Source organism: Penaeus monodon, chromosome 6 (assembly GCF_015228065.2).
Source record: "Penaeus monodon isolate SGIC_2016 chromosome 6, NSTDA_Pmon_1, whole genome shotgun sequence".
NCBI lineage: Eukaryota > Metazoa > Arthropoda > Malacostraca > Decapoda > Penaeidae > Penaeus > Penaeus monodon.
In genome coordinates this window covers 45,652,749-45,663,550 of record NC_051391.1, presented here as the reverse complement: position 1 = coordinate 45,663,550, position 10,802 = coordinate 45,652,749, and the positions used below count along the sequence as shown (strand labels likewise).

The 10,802-nt window shown below is 38.0% G+C and overlaps 1 protein-coding gene across 1 annotated transcript in view; it reads left to right on the top strand.

The window, feature by feature from the left end:
• The window catches only part of LOC119574573 (PH domain leucine-rich repeat-containing protein phosphatase 2-like), a 34,350-nt gene extending 26,839 nt beyond the window's left edge, over window positions 1-7,511 (top strand). The window contains exons 7-17 of the mRNA XM_037921861.1: window positions 746-806; window positions 1,454-1,852; window positions 1,955-2,188; window positions 2,520-2,682; window positions 2,804-2,934; window positions 3,276-3,458; window positions 3,567-3,764; window positions 3,894-4,080; window positions 4,190-4,317; window positions 4,626-5,628; window positions 6,832-7,511. Of these exons, the coding sequence (XP_037777789.1) occupies window positions 746-806; window positions 1,454-1,852; window positions 1,955-2,188; window positions 2,520-2,682; window positions 2,804-2,934; window positions 3,276-3,458; window positions 3,567-3,764; window positions 3,894-4,080; window positions 4,190-4,317; window positions 4,626-5,628; window positions 6,832-7,329 (3,185 nt within the window). The 3' untranslated portion in view covers window positions 7,330-7,511. The remainder of the gene's footprint in view (window positions 1-745; window positions 807-1,453; window positions 1,853-1,954; window positions 2,189-2,519; window positions 2,683-2,803; window positions 2,935-3,275; window positions 3,459-3,566; window positions 3,765-3,893; window positions 4,081-4,189; window positions 4,318-4,625; window positions 5,629-6,831) is intronic.
• The last annotated feature ends 3,291 nt before the right edge of the window (window positions 7,512-10,802 follow it).

The window sequence follows — 10,802 nt, the reverse complement described above, 5'->3', positions numbered from 1 at the left end:
TCTATTATGGAAATTATTAGCGCGTATTTCCGTGCGCAAAACAGGGTAATTTAATTTCATTTGGTGGTCTATCACTTGTAGTTGCTCTCTATTGATTTTTACCGAACTGTGTACCCATGTATGTATGTAATTAAAGTATGCACATATATATATATATATATATATATATATATATATATATATATATATATATATATATATATATATATATATATATATATATGTGTGTGTGTGTGTGTGTGTGTGTGTGTGTGTGTGTGTGTGTGTGTGTGTGTGTGTGTGTGTGTGTGCACGTTTGTTTGTGAGTGTGACTTTCTTCGCAACGCAAGTGTGGCGACACAAGGGAGTGTCCCAATAACAGGTGCTGTGTCACCGCCACTCCTGCATCCCCTTCACCTGCTTCACCTATCGACATACGCACCTGTCGCATTTGCCAGTCACTCTCGCCCCTCGTCTTTATTTATCATTCTCGTCAACCTACTTGCAATTCCCTCGTGTCAACCTTTCGTTCATCATGACGCTTGCAATAGCTAGGTAACAAAAAAAAATACAAACGCGAATATGATAAAAGAAAAAAAAAATAGTTGTTAATGTTTTAAAAAATTCAGAAAAGTAATTACAAAAATGAAATGCTTTATTAATAAGTTAAAATTAATAAATCAGTTAAAACCAAACTACCGAAATTCGTTTTTAAAAAAATGTACCAAAAATACCTTTTCGCTCACCCCCTCACCTCCTCCCCCAGGGCTGAGCAGACTCGAAGTGCGTTTCCATCCCCGGAAACTAGCTCGTCTCAATCTCTCCAGGTAAGCTCATCTCGCGGCGCCATTAAGGCTATCCGTCATCTCCCGGGCGTCGGTGCATCAGAGCCACGCCCAGGAGATGGCTGGAAAGCTGTCTTTTTTGGAGTACCTTTGGTTTAATTGGGTCAGCGCCGTACAGTAGGTCGTTGCTCGATTTTGTTTTTATTGTGATTATGACAGTAAGCGACCAATTGCTATTTTTTTATATTTCATTGTCAAAAGACAATAATTAGATTATTACAGAATCAGTATTTTGGTAATTAGTGAATCATTGTGCTAGTAGTTAGTGATTCTAGTTGGTGCTATTTATAAATTTAGTAAGTCACCATTGTGGATCTAAGGAGGGATGATGGTGTTAATGGGTACTGGTAGTTTTAAAGCCTTTAATAATCTTCATGATGCTTAGACTAATATCCAGAAGTCATTGGTCAACCAGAGCGTTACATCGGTGTGGTATAATGTTTTATTTTATGGAGGCTGGTAACTCATTTCTGTGTTATAGTATTGAAGATGAATGGCAAACACTCTACCGTGTTGATAGTATGGTTTGTATACCCTAAAATATGTCCCTAATTTACCAATAGCACCGAACACAAAATTCTGTCACAGACAGCTGTACGTCCCTTGCACAATTTTTTCCTTGTCTTCAGGAACGAGCTGTCAGCTGTACCGCCATGGCTGGTTTCGAGTACAGAAGTCACATTGGTGGACGTGAGCCACAACAATCTCGCGACGTTACCTGCTTTCCTCACTTCGGGACACCTGCGACGTCTCCACACCCTCTCTGCTCACCACAACCATCTCTCCACCTTCATGGTCCCCCAACGTGCGATGTCTGAGGTACCCAGTAACCACTCGTATCCCAACGTAGCCCACAGTTCCTCTTCCACACCGTACCGATCGCAGCATCACGGCCGAGAACAAGCCCAAGGTCTGAGCTCGTCCGTCAACCCACACGAAGAACCGAAGTGGTGTTCACTCGAGGTGCTTTTGCTACACCACAACCGCCTCACGTCTCTGCCTAGCTGCCTCTTCACTTGGCTTAGCAGGTAAATAATGTCCGGTGTTCGGCCAGTGTATCAGGATGTTTCCCAGTTAGTTTTCTTTTTTTTTTATTAAATGCACTACTCAAACCTACTATATCATTCCAGATTACGAGTTCTGAACGTAAGCACCAACCAGCTGTCAGCCCTGCCGTCCCCTGAAGGACGACGAGGACGCGGGTCGCCAGATGCTCGAGACGAGACAGGCCCCCAGACCAGTTTCCCGCTCCAGGAAGTATACGCAGCAGCTAACAGACTTCGGGATCTCACTCCTCTCCAGCACTGTAGAGCTCTACGCATCCTCCACGCTCCTTACAATAGGATAGCCAGCTTACAGGATAGGTCGGTGTCATTGCCAGGGCTAATCTGAGACACATTCGTTCAACTTACCTTTGAAATAATCATGACAGCCATGGCGAAAGGCATATTTTTTACATAGAATTAAGCTATTCCTCAGACCGAGGATAAAAAAGTATTCATGGATATCGGCATTATTTGCCTTAAGCGACAGTGCCTGAAAATATCACCTACTTTGTATTTACGCACTTTTAGTTCATCCCTCGGGTAATTATTAGAAAGAGCATGCAAGGTCTTCAGCAGCATCAGTTCGTGTGAGAAAATGGTGAAATAATGACCAGTGAAATTAATCGATTTACGGTTGTGATACCGGCAGGTTGATATGGTCTTGGGAGTTACTGGAGGAGCTGGTACTGTCAGGGAACGTCTTGATGAATGTGCCAGCTGGAGTGTCTCGTCTGCGCCGCCTCCGAGTATTAAAGGTTCATTCTAACCCACTGCGTTGCCTCCCCCGTCTGGCCCACCTCTCTGCTCTAAAGGTTAGTTTATTTCACTATCGCAAGTCATATTTACCCTTTCTGCGTCTTCATACCTCTGAAAACTCGCAGCTTATGTTTTTTTTCTATCCTTTCCTATTATATGACATTTTACACGACGCAGGTAGTGGACGCGTCTCACTGCCAGTTGGGCCGCGTCGAACTTGAGGAGCTGGTCTCGCCGGGGCTGGTGGCACTCGACATCTCGGCCAACACAGCGCTTTCCCTCGACCACCATCAGTTTACAAAGTGCAAGTAGGTGTGAGTCACCAATACCGCATATCTATGGATGCATATATACTTATATATATATATATATATATATATATATATATATATATATATATATATATATATATATATATATGTGTGTGTGTGTGTGTGTGTGTGTGTGTGTGTGTGTGTGTGTGTGTGTGTGTGTGTGTGTGTGTGTGTGTGTGTGTGTGTGTGTGTGTGTGTGTGTGTGTGGGTGGGTGTTCGTGCGCGTGCGTGCGTGTGTTTGTGCGCGTATGCACATTGTAAAGACATACAAATAAAACCACATGACTGTTTAATACCCATTTTAAAAGCCACTAAAACCAAAATCACTTAAACAGGTCTCGACGGCCAGTAAACGTAGTCGATGTCACCAGTCGTTCCGGACGGTCCTTGCCCCTGACCAAGCCTCACGCCTCTCAGCTCGCATCATCCCAAGACCCAAGCTTCAGAGGAAAGAACGACGCTTTCCCAAAATTACCCTGGACGTTAGGCTTTGCTGAAACCATTGGCAGAGACTCAAAGTAAGTAAAACTATATCATAATGCTGTTGAGTCTGAAAAGGTGTATGGGCACAGACATACTTTCCGAAATTACGTGTGTTCGATGGTATTTCTTTACATTTATTTCAGGTTGACTGTAGGCCAGCTAAGGGTGCCAGATATAGCGGGCGAAGGACGTGTCGGCGTCGCAGCCTTGGCAGACGGAGGTCAAGAAGTGGGATGCGTTGGAAGCCTCCTGACGGCACTTCCCGCGTTACTTCAGGAAGAAAGAGCTTGTTCTCGCTCGCACACATATGCTCTGAAATATGCGCTTCTTACCGCCCTGAGGTATATTTCACTGTCTTTTCAAGTTCCGTTACTGAACTGAATGTTCGTTCTTAATATTCTCCGTGTAGCATTTTTGTATTGTTATTGTTGGTGTATGTTATGATGATATAAATAATCGTTTGATTACAGACGACTGCGGTCCCAAGGAGCCCCTTTACCTAGCGCAGTTTGTGCCGCCCACTTAGAACTCGAGGGTGTCGAGTCCACCCGATGCCCTGTCCTGCGCCTCTGCTGTTACGGTGCCGTGTCTGCCGCTGTGACGACGACGCACGGAGAACCTATTTTCGTCACAACGTCATCTCCTCGAACACAACAGGTGGGTTCTTTTAGACGCGACAAATATTTATCTTGTACTTGGTAACTTTAATCAAGATAACCTCGCAATTTGGCTAAGCCTTCACTAATTAGACGTTACATTCCCTCAGAATTGTGTCAGAAGCTGTGATGACGGCGTGAAGTGTGCGCTAGGTGAACCTGTCACCTTGCCCGACCCACACACGACAGAGTTGTACTTGGGGCCCCACCATACCGCTGTTGTGATTGGTAGTGCGAGGTGAGGACGCTGGCACTCATGTCTGTAGTAGCGAAAAAGGAGATTAGCTGAAATATGCAGTCTATAATATGTATCTGATATATTTATTGAACCTAGGCCAGTCACTGATTTTGAAGTCGTTTGTATATGATTCAGTAAATACAACACAGCGTCATGACATTTTTTTTTTTTTTTTTTTTTTTTTTTTTTTTTGACAAAATGTCAGGGATTGTTTTGACGGTTCTAGATATCCAATAACCGTAGATATGGCAATAAAATCGACATAAATAAAGTAATGTTCTAAAAAACTCTACTTTCTCTTATTCCAGTTTTTGGGAAGTTATTGGGACAGATGAAGTGGCGAATGTATGTGGTGAGATGAACGATCCTGGCAAAGCAGCAAAGCGACTGCTGGACCTGGCACAGGGATATGGCACTCGTCAGGCCCTTAGTGTCATTGTAGTGCGCCTTCTGCCAGCGCACCACAAGTGGCAGAGCCGTTCGTCCGTAGAGAGTACGCAGTTAAGTTCAAGTAGATCAAAGTCCAAAAGTGTTGAATTACTCAGTGGCGACGGTGCACTGCACAGACGGAATTCCGTGGATGAAGACACTCTGGCCCATCGAGTGCAGCTCAACAGAAAAGCGTCTGTAGATGTGTCCACTAGCACAGTAGAAAACGATGACCACAGAAGGAAACTGAGGTCAACCAGTCATAATAAAAAAAGTATGAGTTCACCCTTGCGTAACGACACGAATAAAAGCAGGGTGGTCAGTGCTGTTCCGAAGACGAAGAGTCGTTCAGAGAGGAATCTCGTGGAGAACATTGAGGATCTTGACCGTTCTTCGCCCAGTGGGCAGAGCCAGAGCGATCACAGTGAACACGATTCTGATATCCAGAAACACAGTGCCAGAGCCAAATCGCCCGAATCCATTATCCCTCCCAAACCACGAGTGTTGCGGCCCAACCTCGAGGACCTTTATGCCAAACCCAACCGAAGAAAACGGGAAACAGGAAGCAAACCCGAGGTAGGATCAAAGCCAGACCCCGCGAAGACAAGCACCGTCCAGCAGGCAGTCACATACTACCACTACCCTCGACCAGACCCGTCGCAACCATCCCCTCAGAACCACCTGGCGTCGCACCTGCTCAGCATGGGGCACACCGAACTCGACGACGGTGTTCTGGCACCCCCTGCTGGCTTCGCTGACACCGGAAGTGACTCGGAGGACAGTGATAGTGGTCTCAGTGGCGTGAGCGGAGGTCACCAACGCACGAGCCCCATGCAGCACGCTCATTCCGAGGACAATATTCTAGGGAATGATCCTGAGCAGGTAAGATTCACTCAACGCCTTTTTCTTGTAGGCCTGCATCAGTTTCACGAGAAAACATTTGCGTCGAAAATTAATGTCTATGTACATTTTATTGTTATTGGACTACAATTAGTATAACCAGTATTGTAATTAGTCATGCTGTTCTTGTCTCCGTTGTTATTATTATTATTATTATCATAATTATCATCATCACCCGTTATCTTTATCTAAATCAATGTTATTATTATCATTATTATTATTATTGTTATAATTATTGTCATTTTTATAATTATCATTTTATTATTATTATTATTATTATTATTATTATTATTATTATTATTATTATTATTATTATTATTATTATTATTATTATTATTATTATTACTATTATTAATGTTGTTGTTGTTGTAGTTGTTTCAAATATTATCATTATTTTTTCATTATTATTAGTAGTAGTAGTAGTAACAATAGTGATGATGATAATAATAATGATGATGATGATGATGATGATGATGATGATGATGATGATGATGATGATGATGATGATGATGATGATGATGATATGATGATGATGATGATGATGATGATGATGATGATGATGATGATGACGATGATGATAATAATAATAGTAATTATTATTATTATTATTATTATTATTATTATTTGTTTTTTGTTATTAGTATTATATTATCATTATTGTTATCATCATCATCATCATCATCACCATCATCATCATTAATTACTGTAAATATTATCATTATTATTATCATAGCTTTAATCATTACAGTTATCTTTGTCATTAATATTGTTAGTTATTATCAGTATAATTAACATTATTACTTAACATTCTAATTATAGTTTTATTTCTGTTGACATTAAAATCATAATTTTTAGCAATATCACTGCGATTGCTGTAATAATTCTCGCTGTACTAAATATTACTTCGTATTGTCATTATTGTAACCATCAAAGCTTATATTACGTCATTGTTTGTTTGTTTTTTATATATCTTTCCTGCTAGAGCCCCAATTGTTGTTATCATCATCATCATTACTATTTCTAAAAGTAAATTATTTTAATCTAGAATTGTGGGTAGGTAGTTGACGTTGCTTAAGTGCACGGTGTTGCAAGAGGTCACGCACGTTTCCAAATTCAGAAGAGAAAAAAATACTAATATATGAAGATGTCACATATTTTCATATTCATCCGTTCACTATCTTACAGGTTACGGAGGAGCAGTTTCGCAGCTGGGAGTACCTTCTAGCCCGCAACGCAAAGCTTCTCTTCATGCGCGAACTGGACACCCTGACCCGGTCGAATTCTCGCTGCAGTCCACTCCCTACCGCGTCCGCTCCCGACCTGGTCACGGCCACGACTACAGAACCCGACGCAAGTACTCACTTCCAGCGCAACCCGATCCGCAAATCCCGCTTGGGTAGAGGAACCTTCCGTCTTATCCAGAGCAAATTGAGTGCCACGACAAGTAAATTTAGCACCCTACAACGATTTAAAAGTAACGCTTCTAAAAACGAGAGCAATTTCCGCCGATTTGGGAGCTTACAGAATTTGAAGTACTATCAACAGAACCGTCCAAGGCCATCTCATTACCCGTTAGTTCAACCCGACCTGGCGACAGAAATGCAGGAGCGACCAGCTTTGGATTCACTTGAGTTGGAGACCCGCATGCATCACTACTGGCACACCGGTGTCACGAATTTCTAATTTCAGGAAATTCTAACGTGAGCAAAAAAATAAAAATAACAATTAAAGGCATTTTAAAGCTAAATCCTAATGAACCAAATAGAACTGCAGTAGGTCTTTTGTAGCCAGGGTTTTCGTCATGAATGTGAATATTGGTATTGATACCACTTGTATATCTCCACACAATAAAGTAATGACATCCATGCGTCGCTTCACTTTTCCTTTAACCTTACTTCATTTGTTCAAGGTATTTCGTGTCTCTCTTGATATAATTCTTTTTCTTGGAAATCTTCCTTCCTCGTGTTTTTAAACAATTTCTTATTTGTGTTTTTAAGGTCTAAAACACTAAGAGATGTAGTTTAAAAGTTGGAAAAACTAATTAAAAACAAATACTAAATCAGATTTTTACAATTAGGATTCTACTGTATTTGAAAAACTTTCAGGCCATAGGACTCAAGAGACAGCTGAAAGATAAGGGTTTACATATTAAAGATAAAATAAACTAGGGGTGGTTATAAGGATATTTTATTAAGCTTCATAGGCATATACCTAAGTAGGTATATGCTGTGAAAAATGTTTTAACATGCAGCTATGCTTAACAGAAAATGTATGATAGATGCTATACTACACAGCATGTAGAGAGAGAGACAGAAGGGGAAAATAGGACAAAAATGGTGTTAAATTTTAAAGATATGGAATGGAGAAGGAACTCTAAATTGTAAGGAAAGATGCATCTCTACTTTTATAGTTGATAGTTAAATAATTCAATGGACAAAGCTTCTAAGCAATTAAAGGAAACATGTATGCTTTCACCAATTAACTGTATGAATATCAGAGTTTCTATAAAGAATATTGCTGTGAAAACCTCATGAGTCATGTATAGGCTTTATTTAATATAATATTAATACTGCATAAGGAAATGTAAAAAAAAAAAGTGCAACAAAATTCACTCTTTAAAATTTCTTATTCTATATTTCATCTGAACTTTAGCAAAATATATGATCTTTTTATCTTAAACTTTTTACCTAAAGCTGCAAATATAATAAGAACTACAGATTTACAGTCCAATCTTTTCACCTATACAATAAAATTTAATCCCTTTGCAGTTTCCATAAAAGTCATAATGCTGATTTTGCCTAATTTTCATAATCACATTTAAATGCCTAAAATTACTTTGATATTGAGTATACCTGTCCATTTGCAACATCTCAGTTTAAAAAAAAAACACCATGCAGATATTAATTCCTTGGCATCATAAAAAATACCAATTTTTTATGGCAATATGAGAAATGCAATGACAGCCTGGCAGTGTACGAGTACTTCACCTAACCCTTAATTTCTTCTGGTAGTAAATCAAGAAGCCCAGGCACAAGGGGGATATTTCAAGTATCAATGCGACAGAGCAGTAAATTTTTCAAGCTCAATAAAAGAACAAAATAGTTGTTACATAGTATATGAGGTATACCTGGAAGAATACTTATTCCTTCATTTATATTTGTGCCTCCTCTTCTACATACCATTTAGACATTATATAATTTATTTTGACATATTCCACTTGGGAAAAAAAATCAAAAACACCATTTTTCAAATGAATGATAACCTCTTCTTCACCAAACACAAATAAATATCAATATATTTTTTGGGAATCATTAGTGATCTCCATTTTTACTGCAAACTAGACAAAGATTAGACGATACAGAGATTTAGAAAAAGGGAAAGACAAGAATCATAGTGTTACATATATGAATCTGGGAATGCAGTAAAAAGGGAATGAATGCTGTCTGTGAGTAATTGTGAGTATCATTTTATTTAATTGTACTATTTCAAGAAAATAACATACATCAAACTTGCAAGGAGGAATATAAATATATGCTTTACTTAACTAAACCTTAAGAGATGCAGAGTAAAACAACCTGATAAAACATGACAGAAATGTAATATTAAGAGTGGTCAACTATGACCACTTTTTCATCAACTGGATTATGGTCAATATTACAATACAAAGAATCACTAAAGGTAATTTCAAAGCATCTCTTGACACTTATTAACAAAAACAACAACAAAATATCTAGCAAATCACATGCATGCATACATATCACACAATACTCATATTTCACATCTCAAATACAATTACAATATCATAATCTCTATTGCAGTTTTTTAAAGCAAAAAATATTCATTACCAACTGCTTCAGTAAATTGTGTTAAAGCCTTCTCTAACAATTTCTGAGAGTACAGACCTGAAATTCTAATACATTCATGTATCAAAACAATAATTTCAAATGTTTTTCTTGACAGTTACAAATCTCACAACACTGCAGTTGCTCATTAAATATATCCCTGGACTCCACTAAGGAAATTCACCCCACTGAGTGTTAAATGCCAAGATCAAAATAATACCAAGATCAAAATAATATTGGTATTATTACACACAAAATCTGAATTTTCATCATCGCTTTTGTCCCTTTGCATATATTTGGTACATCTATTAATAATTTTATATATACAAGTGTCTAGTTAAGTTTCAAATATAACACATCTCTTCTTTCAATTAACACAAAAGATTTTTTTCTTTTAATAACATTACATAATTTAAATATCAAATGGGAGGACTTCCCATTTATGGGTGTTTATATCATCAATTATCTCAACAATCTTAAAAACAAAAATATTGTTAAACAAACAAAATTTTAATATAATACAATCTAAGCAAATATCTCTACTAGTATCTGAGCAATATCTCAAAAAATGTAGACAAAGCATATTCATGATGCACAAAAATAAGTAAATAACAAATAAAATATATAGTAACTTTAAAAATGCTCAGAATTCTACATCTAGGATGCAGTTCCTTAAACTTAATGGCATGAAAAACACTCAATAATTATCAAAGTCGTATCTTTATTCCTATGAGGCACTGCCCATTTTATATACACTATTCTATCAATCATTTTAACTCCCTCACAACCAAACTTCTCATACTTATTTCTATTTTACTTAAATGCAAATAAAGAATGTAGTATCAATCAAACATGGATAATCTGTTAAACAAAATCAATGCTAAGTAGCACCTTCATTCAATTAACAATTTCAACTTCTCTAAATCTAACCTTACATCAGTGTCACATTTGCACACAACACACAAGAATATGCATAAACAAGAATTCATTGTGACAAATGTAGAAAATGTATTCATTCAAACATTTTCTACTGGAGTATGCATCTCATATTTGTTTTAACTTTATTGTATTCTAAATAATGGTGAAAGATCAGTCCAGTACAGCATAATAATGACAGCTTTATATTCATTCATTTCTGCTTAGCTTTTCCTTGGAGCCAAATACCCTAAAAATCAATAATCTATGCAGAAATCAATCACAATGAATCTTCTTTTTCCAAATCTTTCCAGCCACACTTTTCAGCCTTCATATCTTTATTCATCCATTTACTGTATATCTTTTGTAAGAAATAATATATTTTTACCAAAGTTTACA